Below are 15,067 nucleotides of genomic sequence, written 5' to 3'. Positions count from 1 at the left end.
AAATTTTATTACATTTTTTGCAAGCCTTCATGACCCCCAATACTGTACTGCCTCAGCCCGAACCAGATTCAGACGTTTTGTCTCGAAAAATTCATCTTCAGTGTATTCGTTCCAAATTTATCTAAATTTTTTATTTAGATTTCTTTGTTTATTGAATTATCGTACACTGTTAGTGTCGTTAGACCCTGTAAAATCCATCTAGTTATTTAAACTATTACCATCACGCATTAAAATAAAACATTATTAGAGTTTTATTCCCGTGTCCATAGTTATTTCTAGGCTTCTCGAATGCTCAAAATTCGAACAAATTCCGATCTATTTTTTTCAGGATATTCATACAAATACATCTGACATGCTCTTTCACAGTTGCGGTTACAGATGTAATAAATTCTGATAATATTACGCTGATCTTCATTTTCAACCTTTGCCAAAACGAAAATGTTTTTGAACATTTACTAAAATTTTTTAAAGAATTTTAGAATTTTTCTTGGTCTGTTGATTTGCGTTATGTTATATTTTTTCGTCCAATAAGGCCTTTATAGTATTAATCTCCACATGAATCCTGACATCCCCACATGAACCCTCACAGCAGGTAACAATTACTTTTGTTATTAGTTACACAGCCCAAGCCCTGATTTTTCCGTAACATCTCCCTTGCATTTGCAGCGGCACACTTTCCGTCCATAGCGCAAGCGTACGCAAACTTCCCGCGCCTTTTCCAAAGCTGTACCGGTGAAGTCCTAATCAATATCGCTTTGTCCCGAGGCCTGACGTCTGAACTCGGCCTGTGTTGTACCGCGACGGCGACGCGTGCGCCTCGTCCTGTGCGGGTGCAGGATAACGAGGCCGAGGATAACGCGGCCGAGAGCCACGCGTTTCCAGAAGCGACAGGGGATTGCCGTTGTGACAGTGTGCGGTGGTAAACAAACGACTGTCTGCGGTCACCGTTTGGTAAACAGGATTGTGAGTGGGTTGTTCTTTTGTTTGTGACTTGGTCGAGGAGATGTAGGATTAACCGGGCTCGTTTGGAAGGAGCAGTTGTTTTTCGAGGAACGTGAGTGAAAATTTGAAATTTTCTTTCACTGCATTCAATTTAATAATTATATACCTATAGGATTTCCCACCGAAATTTATCACGCCAGTAACTTTTTTATCCGTGTCTTTAGGAAATTTAAGGACTTCGAAAATTTATTTTTAGCGAAAAAGAAACACTTGATTATTGTTTATGAGACTTCTACAATATAAGATATGCTTTTTTAATGGAACACCCTGTATTTCATTATAGCAGCAGTAGCTTTTCCCAAATAAGACTTTTTATTACATAGCGACACTGTGGATATTTGTCATGTACTACACCTACTATTAAAATATAAAATATAAATGTAATTGTAGTTATGGTACTATTAAAAAAATTGTTCTGTATACCTACAGTGTGTTCTATTTAAAATTCTAACCCCTTTATACAATTTACTATGCTTTTAGTTTTTGTTCGATATCATTTTTCTTAGGGCGAGTTAAACTCTACTTATAAGAAATAAGTATGAAGTTATTACAATTTTTTTAGATATGTATTTGAATTTAACTGTTATCAGTTTGCTTTATTACAATATAATTTAAAATTAATAATAATGACGTGATAAGGAGGGTCTAATGTCACTGTATTTCAAGATAAATAAAAATCGTATTTATTTAAATGTCTGAGGAGACGCTTGGTGTGGATTAATATAATTTGGGCTAATAACTCAACTAAAAGTGAAGATTCTCTTAATGTCCTCCAGAATTTCAACGCTACTGCGTGTTTTGGAAATTGGATACATTTCATTCCAAATATACAGGGTGTTTTTAAATGAAGTAGCAAAAACCGTACCAGTGAATGTAGAGCCAAAAATAAGAGGATTGAAGTAAAAATACCTTATATGAAAGTTGGACCCCTGAGGCGATATACCGTCTTAAAGGAGAGGATTGGATTTCACATTTAAATTTTTTTCTTTAACATGAATGCTAGAGACACGAAACTTGGTATGAGCATCCTACTAATAAAGAGACAACTTTTCAATATTTGTTCGATCATTGACGTATTTTATAAAGGAGTGAAACAGTCAACCCCATTGCAATATTTTATTAGAAATTTTTTACATGAAGCAAATTATTTATTTAAAAATATTTATTGAGAAGACTGATTTATTGCGCAAGAGTAGAAGTGACAAAAGCCTATGGGCTCAACAAAATATGTAAAAAATTCATATGAACATGGGTCCGCAAGTGCTTCCTTTCCGAGATATAGGGTGTTATTTTTTTTAAATGGAGATTTTTAAAGAAACGTCAACTGGAGCAATTATATTTTATCCAGAATTGTCAGGGGCGTACCCAGCGAGCAAGTAGATTTTTTTGTAGAAAAGAATGTCACCCTTCAGTTTTTTGCGATTTTTGTGTAATATTCAGATAAACCCCTGAAAATTCTCTATAAAATCTATTTGGTCTAGTTGATGTATGATAATAATTGTTTTAATAAACCGTAAAAATTTCTTTCAAATGACCATGACATGACCAAGAAATTTTAAAAGAATATTTGTTCGTTTCTGTGTTACCGCCTAAAATAATTTTATTATTTTTCTTTTCATTAACTTCAACAAAGATGTAAGTTTATATGGCAAACTTGCAACATTTCGAATGTTCTGTCTTAGCGCTTTTTTACACATCTGTCTAGTCATTTTTATCTTATTTTTAGGAAAATAATATAATAAACATTTTATTACTTAAAGGTTGATGTCAAAACTTAGTATTATGGTACCTAAATGTACTACATATATCTAATGATAGTGACCTAAATCTTAACAGCACTTAGCGTTATCAGATAATTTTATTTAATTTAAACCATTAATCTTAATGCTTAAAAAAACATAACGTTTTATTGAAATTAATAGGTAGTAATACATACAATAGGCTTCATTCAGAAAAGTGAAGAAAAGTTCATTTGTGAAGTTAAACTTATAATAATTATGGCAAATCCCTCTAAACAGTCTAAACCATATAATCCAAACAGAATCTGTTTCAAAAAGTCCATATTTGGGTAAATCGTATATCACGGAGATTTTTGGCATTTCAAAATCTGGATTGCAAAATTATTATGCAAAATCTATCCAACCGATTTTGATAAAATTTGTTGTGATGATTCTACATAACATGAAGTTTTCTTGAGCCAAGTATGAAAGTCCCAACCCAATTTAAAGACCTCAAAAAGATTCCCTAAAAAGTAATGTTTTTTAACCCCATATTTTGCGATTTTTTCGATTTTTACAATAATAATTATGATTCATTCGATTTGTAACTAGTCATATTTTGTAAAAAATTTAATTACAAACATTTTTTTCCTCTTCTATTTTCGCCTAAAATCAACTATTGAAGAGATACATAATTAAATAGGAAGAAAAGCATGACATTTTTCGAATTTTTTTAACATATTGTGCCGCCAAAAGTTAAGCCCTCGTTTTTTTTATGCGCATAGAAAAATTTTCATTTCTAGTAATATTTGAAAGCCAAAAACCAAAAATCTCCGTGGATATACGATTCACCCAAACCAAAACAGATACCGCCTAGTTAATACTATTAATGGTGCATTGTACCGATGTGTGCATAATCGAATGGAAACCAGTTAATAAATACAACAGCATATCAGTATCGTTATCGTATCGTATGTAAACTAAAAATAATAAATTTTTTAAGAAGTAATAGGACCGACATCGTTTTCTAATATGAAGCGGCCAGTTTACTTACCGATGACGTCGCACCAATAGCAACTCGTTCTACGACACCCTCTATAGGATCCTCATCTCCAAATTTCAACGTACGATTTAGTCAAAAAATCAGGCATGTGCAAGAGGTCTATTCGCCTCATCAGCCTTGCAAATTTTTATAACTTTACACGTATGAACTCAATAATACAAAAATAAAGCAGAGAACAATAATTTTCGTGTTAGATTGTGTTCCGATATCAAATATGGTTAACCAAAACTCTGATTAAACTTTCCATTATTTGTCATTTCCTCAAATCTGTTTAATTTTGGAACAGTGGTTACCTGAAATTCGTAACCAACTGTCAATCAAGTAACCGGCGTTTATAATCGGTGAACTTGTACAAGGGCGGATCCAGAGATGGATTTTAGGGGAGCGTTTGCACAGTGATGTCAAAAAAAAAGTTGTGCAGAAGATTGAGAACTAAGTTTAGAATTTCATTATTGGGGTTTATTTTTATGACTGGTTTTTGTTGTTTTATTTGTACTAAAAATAAAGTAAAAAAAAAATCGGACAGGAATTTATTTACATAATGCTCCACGAAAGAAATCGTAAACTTCATCATCAGAATCTGAACTATCAGATGTGTCAATAAATTCATTATAAATTATAAATGTTTGGGCAACATCTATTTTTACACAATTTTTTTGTACTAGCTAATAGATAATATAAGTATGCCTATTTTTTATAATAAAACTACACAAAACATCACGCTCACTACAACCAACAAAATTTCAGGTTAGACTGGGTTAGGTTATTATAGTTTTAATAATTTTGTTCTCTTCACTACCGAAGCGTGTCTATTATTCCCTTCTTTTCAGTTACCAACCTTTTCCTCGGTGAAACCAGAAATGGTAATTCGTATAATATCGGAACACAAAATAAATATCAACTATGTTTTCCGTTGAAAAACTTCAGTGTTAGCAAACGCTTAACAATCTGTTAGATTTTCTGCTAAAAAAGAAGTCTGTCAGTCTTAAAATTTGCATACATTCTTCAGGATAATCAAAACTATCATTTTCTTTGAGATTAATACAAAGTTCGTGGCAGGAATTAAAGGAACTGGGAAACAGTACACATTTTATTTAAAACTTAGTATAAAATAATACCAAGTTCACAAAATCACATTTTTAAAACGTAATGAATATGCCTCTGACTTTAAATGACCCTTCCAAAATGAGTTTTCTCCTTTATCATCTCTAAGAAATATTTAATTAATCCTATACTTTTTAAGTTTTAATTAAATTTTTAATTAATTTCTCTAGATAGACTTTCCTCACCACTTGCAAAATGAATAACTTGAAGATGTTTGTTAGTTTTTGCCAGAAGCGCCTGATCTTTTGTTCAAAGAGAGACTTTAAAAATTAATACAAATGCGTTTCGGCCCCTGAATGAATTTTATTTAAGAAGAGATTTACATCTCACACCACGCACAGGGGTTTTTGCGAATGTATGTGCAAGAAGGGGAAACTTGGATGTATATTTGGGAAGCAAAATTTGATTAAATATTTTCACAAAACGGAGCGACACGTCGAATATATCTACATGAAGGATTTACCATGTATAGATAATGAGAATTAATGGTGCATTTGGATTACACTGATTACAGACAGACTCTAATCTGACAAATGAAACGGTGGCAGACGATTATTACTTAATCCTGACGACACTTAATTTACATTGATGTTATTCAGTAGACTGTGTTGTAAGTGAATAAAGCATAAAACATTCTGATATAATTGTTAGTTATTTCTTCAATTTCTATATGTATTAATTTTCTTGAGGAAAATGCAGGAATGTCGATGCAATTACAAAAATGTTAAATCCAAAAATAATAAATTTATACCTAAAAAGCTATTGTAAAATCTCGGTTTTTATGGAACTTCATCGTACAACAATTAATTTGTCATAGTTAAAAACTAAAATAAGAAAAATTAATACAATCCCCTTCATCATAATCCGTCATACTTGAAAATAGCTGTCATAGAGTTGTCTTTATTGATTAAGTTCAACTATCAAACACTTACAAGCTTTTCACTTAGTAGCAAACACCCTTTAAACTTGAACTCTTTGAAGAAATATTAAGATTAAAAAATTATTCAGTAGCGCGGATAAGAAATATTTCTAACAAAATAATTTTAATTATATGTTATATTCCGAATTTTTCCAAAATCCTCCAAATGTAATAATCAACACAAGCAGTTCATTTAGTAGACCATTTTTTTTGATATTTATTAAAAATAACAAGGGTACGAACAAAACTAAGTTTTTATAAATTATATTATTTTAACTTTTAAATAAAATAACAATAATGTCAGAGAAAAATAATTACCTATATTAGTTTTCAATTTTAGTGACTAAATGAACCAATAATGTAAATGTATCATGTCCTTCTTATTCTCTAGATTTGAGCCTATCGAACGTTTAATTTGATATCGTTGTTCTTGAATGATTTAAACATTAAAAACGCATGTTTTCAAAAAATATAATTTCGTTGATAGGTAATTGTTTATTTGTGTTATTTTATATCCTTAATTTATTTTCAGTATCTTTGAAGCTCTGTAACTTAAAACTGACAGCACAACCTAATAAAGAGTTTTTACTTAAAAAGGTTTAAGAATTCAAGATGTAGCATGCAATTCAAATTATTTTCGCTACTATATGAATTACAGGGTAAAACATGTTAGAAATCTCATATATCTGTGAATTATGTTTTAATTGCAAACTTTTATGAAAAAGTGGACTAAAAAAAATAACTAATTTCTGTGTTACCACCAAAGCCATAGAACTTTGTGGGAACAAGAGGTCTGAAACTACATGACTGTGTTGGCGGGGTTCCATAACCCCATAACCTAATAACCCCATAACCCTTAGTGTGCGAGAATATATAACCACGAAACTGAAAGAAGTAATAGTGCTTCCTTGATTATACAGTCAGTGACAGAGAGTTTTTGCGATCAAAATCGTTCAAATAACAGGTTACGGGGTTATGGGGTTTACGGGGTTGTAGTGTTATGGGGTTATGGAGTAGGAGGGTTATGGGGTTATGATACAACGACAATGAATTTCAATCCGTTTCTGATCAATAACCACTTAAGTCGGATTGAAATTTCAAAAACCACTTTCTAGAGTTATAGGATTAAGGGGTTATTGCACCCGATGTATGAGATCCATATTCCCACAGAGTTTCATGGTTATACATCCCCGCACACCTCTGGTTACGGGGTTGTGAGAACTTACCAACCCACAGTTACGTAGTTTCGGACTTTTGGACTCCTGATGTATGAAATACTTCTTCACTTACCCCAGATAACGGGGTTATGGGGTTAGAGAAGCCTGTCAACCCACAGTCATTAGTCATAGTTTCAGACCACTGATATATGAAATCTACATTCTCACAGAGTTTCATGGTTTTACACTTTCTCACCCCATGAATTATGGGGTCACGAATTTATAGGGTTACGGGTTATAAGGCTATGGGGTTATAGGGTTATAGTGCAAAAAGATCATTAATGCTTTTCTAAATAGTGACTAATTAAGTCAGTTTGAAATCTCGTAGGCCGCTTTCTAGAGGGCTGTTAGGGTCAAAAAGACGAACTTATCCGGATATTCTGACTTTAGATTCAGATTCAGCGGGTCATAGTACTAAGGGTCCACGGTCCAGCCCATTTCCTTTTGTGACGCTGAGTAAATAGACAAGCATTTGGTAAACCTGCGACATAATTCATGCTCTATCCTCCTTTGATTTTTTTATAATCCTGTACATTATAGGTTTTTTATTTATAATTAATCTAGGTATAAACCAAAATCGATACGTATCTGCGCCCTCACAACTGTACTTGAAATTTAGCGACCGGGGCGAACCATCCCCTTGAGGATTGTACTTAGTCCCCCTCAAGGCATTAAATAATACCATCTTCCCTTCCCCGATGTATTACGCGACGACATAACGCTCTGGAGAAAAGTAAATAAGGCGCGGATTGTTAAAAGTCAGCTAAACCTCAAGACCCTCGAGGGTACAGTACCTACGTCGAAAGGGGTTTACATACCTCGCTTCAAAGCGATTGTTTTAGTGACATTTCGATCAAGGGCACTCTTAAGTAAACACTCGTATATGAGATGAGAGACATGGCAGGAAAGGGTGAAGATGATAATGACAGGGGCATACACACAATACTAAAAAGTGGTAGAACAATCAAAACTGATACAACAGGAAATTTTATATGCATATTTATATCATGTTTATATAAAAATGCCTTATTTTACTTTGCTCAATAAATAAATTTGAAGTTTTGCTTGCATCCAATTTGATTCAGTTAATCATATACGTATTAATAATGCAATAATCTTTCATATGTGATGGATGTCCCAAAAGAAATTCAGGATTTCATGTGAGGCAAAAAGTTATCCTCCGCATACTCGACTTCATTCAAGAAAATTCTGCATAACGCTTTCGCATACCAGCGGCTGAATTTCGTTGATAACTCTCCTAATTGCTGCCTTTGATTCAGAAATGGTATTCATTTGAGCAGAATAAACTTTGGACTTTACGAATCCCCACAGAAAAAAGTCGCATGGCGTAAGGTCGCATAATCTTGGTGGCCAAGTCATGTCACTCTTATGTGAGATTAGTCGTCCATTAAATTTCTGCCGTAAGTGAATAGTTTTACATGCCGTATGGAAGGGGATATCATCCTGCTGGAACCACATGTCATCCAAATCCATGCCATTAAAATGAGGCCACAAAAAGTTCAATAGCATCTCTCAATATCATTCTCCATTTATGGTCACTGCGTTTCCAGCTTCATTTTCAAAAAAGAACGGACCAGTCAGCGCACCAGCGTAAAATCCACACCACACTGTCACTCTTTGGTACGCAGTGGTCGTTCTTGAATGACCAGAGCATTGTCTCTGCCCCAAGTTCGACAGTTTTGCTTGTCCTCATACCCACTAATATGGAAATGCGCCTCGTCGCTAAAGATATTTTTTTTTAGCAAAATCACCGTCCACTTGTTGATTCTCCAGCATCCAATCAACGAATGTCCGGCGCATTTATTGGTCGTCTTGTTTCAATCCCTGGGTTAGCTGAATCTTGAATGGATGCAGACGCAGATCTTTTGTTAAAATCCGCTGCATTGTGCTTTTTCAAATGTTTAATTGCAGTGACCTACGGCACACTGACGTTACGGGAATTTCTGCCACACTATCTCTCACCGTAGCAATATTTTCGGCTTAACGGCCAGTACGAGACCGGCTTGTTGTTTTATTGTCTGCAATCGAAGCTGTTTGTTCAAATTTGGCAACTAATCCTTTCACAGTTTCATTCGGGGCATTCCTTCTACCGAAAATTCCACGTGATTTGCGCACACTCTCAGCTACACACTCTCCGTACTTGTAATAAATTTTCTCAATCTTCAGTCACTCATCCGTTTTATAACACTCCATTTCGTATAACCGCAACGTTTTACTACAACGTACGACCCTGCACAATGCTGCCAACTCTTCGAAATTAAAATGGCGCACAATTCAAATTCTGCGTTACTTTTGGGACACCATTTAGCTGCCATTTGAGCCATACCACACGCATAAAAAATGTTGTGTTATACCTAGTGTTGGCAATTTTAGAGATGCCAACCCAGGACATTCCTATTTGGCTAGAACAGGACGCAGTGCAGTGCTTTAACAAGAATTTTGGAGCGTAACCGCCCTGAGTAAGCAATACAGGTGAATTTTTTTGGGCAAAGTTACGGTCACAGTGAATGAACGTAGAACAATGAATGAATTACAAAAAAGTCTCCGAAAGCAAATATGCACGTAATAAATGTCACATAAAATTAACTTTTATAAAAAAAATAAAATTTTTTCCGCACAGAAAAATAAAAAATAAGAAAATACGACAAAATAAATACATGTACCTATAGTTATAGTATATGTATAGTCTTTCGGATCTCAATTGAAGAACCAAGAGGTTGGCAGTATGTACCAGGTTCGGTCACTGACGCAGCAACTTGGCATTGAAATATTTAAAAAACTTGTTCCCATATTTATTTAGCCATACCCATATACATGTACAGTCGCCCAGTTGAAAGAAAAGAAAGAGCGCGCGGGCAAACGCGGCACAAACACAGCCGCACTGGGCGACCTGGCCATAAATTCAGTTGTCAACAAATGGGCTAGCAGTGCAGTGCAGAATGCGGAATTTGGTGTGATTCTGGTAATTTTAATTTATTATAGGCACCTTCTATTAATCATTCATATTACAATTGCGAAAGAGGGATAATTTGTTTACTAATATTATTACAACATGGCATTTTGGTGACCTTTTGAAACGGAACAAAATGAAATGTACCATCAGTATAATAAAATTGTTTGAGGACATAAATAATTAAAATATGTTGGTCAAAATAGAAATTTTCTACACATTATATACAAATTATTATTATTATTATTTTTTACCTTTAACCAGAAAACTTTTTTAGGGCTGCCTATGAAACTCATATTTGAATAATTCTAATTTTTTCGAATTTTAACCCCCAAGAACGGCGGTGAAAACATTTTTAAAATTATGGCGATGTTTCGAATGGTAGCTATGTCCTGTACACATTTAGTTTCGCGCAACTCACTCGGTTTCAAAAATACAATACCTATGTACGTTTTCAGCCACGAAATTTGAATAATTCTAAATTTTTCGAATTTTCACTCCCAAGAACGGCGGTGACAACATTTTAAAAATTATGGCGATGTTTCGCATGGTACTAGCTATGCCATGTGCACATTTAGTTTCCCGCAACTCACTCGGTTTTAAAAATACAATACCTATGTACGTTTGCAGCCACGAAATTTGAATAATTCTAAATTTTTCGAATTTTCACCCCTAAGAACGGCGGTGACAACATTTTAAAAATTATGGCGATGTTTCGCATGGTACTAGCTATATACTGTACACATTTAGTTTCGCGCAACTCGGTTTCAAAAATACAATACCTATGTACGTTTTCAGCCACTTTTATTGCTAGGCGTTTTTATACATGTTCAACTGACTTCGGAAAGATTAAATATTCTTATTTCTTTACAACAGAATATATTGAAAATCTTTATGAAAAAAGAAAGATAATATTTGGTAATTATTTAACTAAAAGTATATCCCATTAAATATCGGTGTAATTAATGAACAATATTAATGTAAATATTGAGTAACTTTAATTCTTGTAGTTTTTTTAAATGCTATTTTTCCTTGAAGTGAAATACATGTATGTGTCTATGCACAAGAAAAATTACTGTGATCGCCAGGTAGCAACGAGGGACTTTACAATTAGAATTGATTATATTCAATATATGCTGGACTGTGCTTTGTTAGAGTTGATAAATTTTCCACATGTAATTATTCACTGTTTTATTTCTCAATACAAATAAATAAATAAGTAAAACAAATTCCGTTTATAAAAGAACATACGTAAGCCCGCAGCGAAGTTTAAATTTCTGTATTCAAAATAATGGTATGCATTTCGAGTAAAATCCATAAAACGGCATTCTTTTGAAATAACGCCATCTATAGGTTTCCATATTGAGGTAAATGACATTACGCATTCACCACGAGATAAAGCATAGCCGTCGGCCTTAGTAGGACACCCTGAAGATGTAAAATATGTTAAATGACATACACAAACATAATAAACAATGTACTGTAAAAACAACTGTCAATTTTATTTGACAAAAACAACTCATCTGAATCAAATTGTTCAACAACGGCTTTCATTTATTTTAGTGTGGCGCACTCAGCTACTATAATTCCGTCCTACAACTAACATTATTGATAAAAGCCAAAACGTTTAGATAAAATGTGCACCTACAAATCAAACTGCTCGATCAATGACTTTCGTTTGTTTCCATTCGACATTCAACTACTGTGATTTTATGCTAAAATTATAATGATGGACAAAAAAATAAATAGAGTGACATATGGTCAGTTTCACTTGTCGACTAATTTTTTACCATGTTGGTGAAATTAAATTACTTTCCAGACATTTGGTACGGTTAGAAAACTCAAAGCCGCCCATTCCATGTGAAGATGTGGAGCGCCGTGGCGCCTGATGACGTTAAAAGCGAGGCGCCGTCGGCAAGATCGAAGCACAGCGCGACGCTGGTCGGGGAGCACGTCTATCTGCTTGGTGGGAGGAATGGGAATCTTCCCACTAGGGATTTCTGGAAGTATAACTTGGGTAAGTAGTTTAATGTAAAGATGTAACACTTCGTTTACACTCAAAAAATTTTTATGTGAAGTTACACACTAGTTCATTGGTTATTTTGTCGCCACAGTAGGTAATGTAAAATTACATCATACAAGTAAAATTACATTAATAATGTAATTTTACGCTTTTTGTGTAGTTCACCCAAAATGTAAATTTACATCATCAATACATGTATGAAGTGTGTCCTTTTATGTTCTCTACAAATGAGTAACTTTTTTATTATCAATCTGACGAAACAAAGATATTTTTTATAAAAGGTTCTGCATTAAATTTTTCACATTTGAGATAGCATGCAAAAATGAAAAATCAAGCTTAAATCATGAATATGAGCCTGTTTTCCGGCGATATTGAAATAAGGTATTTTCCAAGCTTCGCCGTCTGGAACAAGTCACTGATTAGTTACATCAAAAGGCCTTTGGATGCATAAATTCACGTCTAAAAAATAAATTACATTCAATAATAATTATTTTAAAACATTTCTAATAATGACANTTTCTGGAAGTATAACTTGGGTAAGTAGTTTAATGTAAAGATGTAACACTTCGTTTACACTCAAAAAATTTTTATGTGAAGTTACACACTAGTTCATTGGTTATTTTGTCGCCACAGTAGGTAATGTAAAATTACATCATACAAGTAAAATTACATTAATAATGTAATTTTACGCTTTTTGTGTAGTTCGCCCAAAATGTAAATTTACATCATCAATACATGTATGCATTCTTTTATGTTCTCTACAAATGAGTAACTTTTTTATTATCAATCTGACGAAAAAAAAAAAAAGATATATTTTTTAAAAGGTTCTGCATTAAATTTTTCACATTTGAGATAGCATGCAAAAATGAAAAATCAAGCTTAGATCATGAATATGAGCCTGATTTCCAGCAATATTGAAATAAGGCATTTTTCAAGCTTCGCTATCTGGAACAAGTCGCTAATTAGTTACACCAAAAGGCCTTTGGATGAATAAATTCATGCCGCAAATAAATTACATTCAATAATAATTATTTTAAAACATTTCTAATAATGACAGGAGTTATTCAAAGTCTTCTATTGTCTCCCTGATTACTCTCTCCAAATGGTCAATATTTTGAAAAGGCCCTTGCAGGTACACCTTTTAAATAGCGTCATAAAAAATAAACGGGAGGGGTCAAACCCGGGCCAGAAAATGTGAAAATATCTATCAATTGTTCTTCCATTAAAAATATTACTTAGATATTGCCTTATATCTCTTGTACTGTGGCATGGCGCATCATCCTGTTGGTACCACAATAATTATTGTCGTCTCTGTTCATTAATAAAATCGTATAAAAAAAGTATTTAAGAAATTTAGATAACGTTCACTATTTAATGTTTCACGAAAAAAGACTGGTCCAGTTATTCCATCATTATAAATCCCACACCACACATTTGTTTTAAGTAAGTTCGAATAGTAAAATTACAATTAACATCACTCCACCAACGACAATTTTGAGAACTCACTGTTTCATTGGAACTGAACGTTGCTTCGTCGGAAAAAGTAATATTTCTGGCCATAAAAGGATAATTTTCTAACTCTCCTTGTATCAAAGAACTAAATATTTCAAAATCGTCTAATCTTAAATATGTATAATTTTGGTTTGTAAGGCCGAAATTTGTTAAGTTTTAATATTTTTGAAATTGTCGTCTTGCAAAATTTTTCCGCAAAAGATCAGACCTTGTTTCAATATTGCCCAAAACCTTATGTATATGCTATATCAAATGTGAAAAATTTAATACAATTTATTCAAAAAGCAGATTTTTTTATAAAGAATATCTTTTTTTCGTCAAATTGAAATAAAAAAAGTTACCTCAAGTTATCTCAAGAACAAAGCCGTTACGGATCCATGTTCATATGAACTTTTTATCATAAAATTAGTCAAAGATTCACCCTTTGAAGTTTGTACAACTACATAATAAACACCCTGTATATTGTTTCCGTTTTAATGAGCATGATTTCAGTAGCGTATAGAGAAGGTCATTTTAAGCAAAATATTTTCAATGAACATATTCCTCAAACCTTTTCTTTTTCGAGATACAGGGTGTTAAAGTTAAAAAAATAAAAAATCGTTTTTTTTTTCTACCTATTATCTTGAGAATGAAAGGAAAGGATATTTTTTGCGTTTAGGAAATGTTTGCTGAATTACTTTTTACAAACGTGACAAATCTCACATTGATAGATTCACCCAGTACTTACTGGGTACATATTACTATTTTCTTTAAAAAAATAATGGCACGGCAATGTTTTAATGACAATATTCGTCCCTTTTTAGATCTTCAAATATTTTAAGAAGAAAAGTTATTCTTTAACTTTTTTCATACGTTGCACAGTTTTACAATAAAATTGAAGTTAATTGATAACATCAATGTACACGGTAACAAAATTTAATTACTATTAGGCGGCTTTGATTACTATTTAGATTGTCAATCATTTGACAGAAGTCAACAGTTTTTCCATTGTTTATTTCAATAATTTTAAAAACTCTCACAATTTAGTTGCCCAGGAAAAAGTTAAAGAATAGTGTTTCTTCTTAAAATATCTGAGGATTCTAAAAACGCTGTTGGCTCTTTTTCAAAGTAAAGTAGGCCAAAGCTTATATCGATGCATTTCCCCTCAAAAGGGATGTTCATTTATGCTTAAAAAATTAGGTAGTGCTATTTAAAAAAATGTCGATGACGTCATAGGTTTAAGCAACGTGACACAACGACAATTCTTATTTACTAATTGACGTGTTTTAGCGTTTTTGTGAAAACGCAACACAAAATGAAATACGAATATCTATACCTTTATACTGTATCAAGAAATCTGTGTAAAAAATGTAGTCATTTGTTTTCTGTATCTCCAATAGCGGCTGTGAAATATTATATTTCTAATATGAGAAACGTCAAGGTCTCGCGATATGAAACATTTTTCATAAAAATACGAGCGTACTTAAAGATGGAACAGACAGTTTTTCAGTAGACGATAACATAGTGCAGGGCCTGGATTTACTCACAAGCTTTTATTT

The 15,067-nt window shown here is 33.1% G+C and overlaps 1 protein-coding gene across 2 annotated transcripts in view; it reads left to right on the top strand.

Annotated features, from left to right (window-relative positions):
- LOC108905316 overlaps positions 1 to 15,067 on the top strand; it is a 64,845-nt gene that overhangs the window by 19,517 nt on the left and 30,261 nt on the right. For both annotated transcript variants that reach the window (XM_018708126.1, XM_018708125.1), the window contains exon 2: positions 11,814 to 12,011. In XM_018708126.1, the coding sequence (XP_018563642.1) occupies positions 11,861 to 12,011 (151 nt within the window). In that variant the 5' untranslated portion in view covers positions 11,814 to 11,860. The remainder of the gene's footprint in view (positions 1 to 11,813; positions 12,012 to 15,067) is intronic.

Source organism: Anoplophora glabripennis, unplaced genomic scaffold (assembly GCF_000390285.2).
Source record: "Anoplophora glabripennis isolate ALB-LARVAE unplaced genomic scaffold, Agla_2.0 scaffold217, whole genome shotgun sequence".
Classification (NCBI taxonomy): domain Eukaryota; kingdom Metazoa; phylum Arthropoda; class Insecta; order Coleoptera; family Cerambycidae; genus Anoplophora; species Anoplophora glabripennis.
This window is presented reverse-complemented; position numbering and strand designations above follow the sequence as displayed.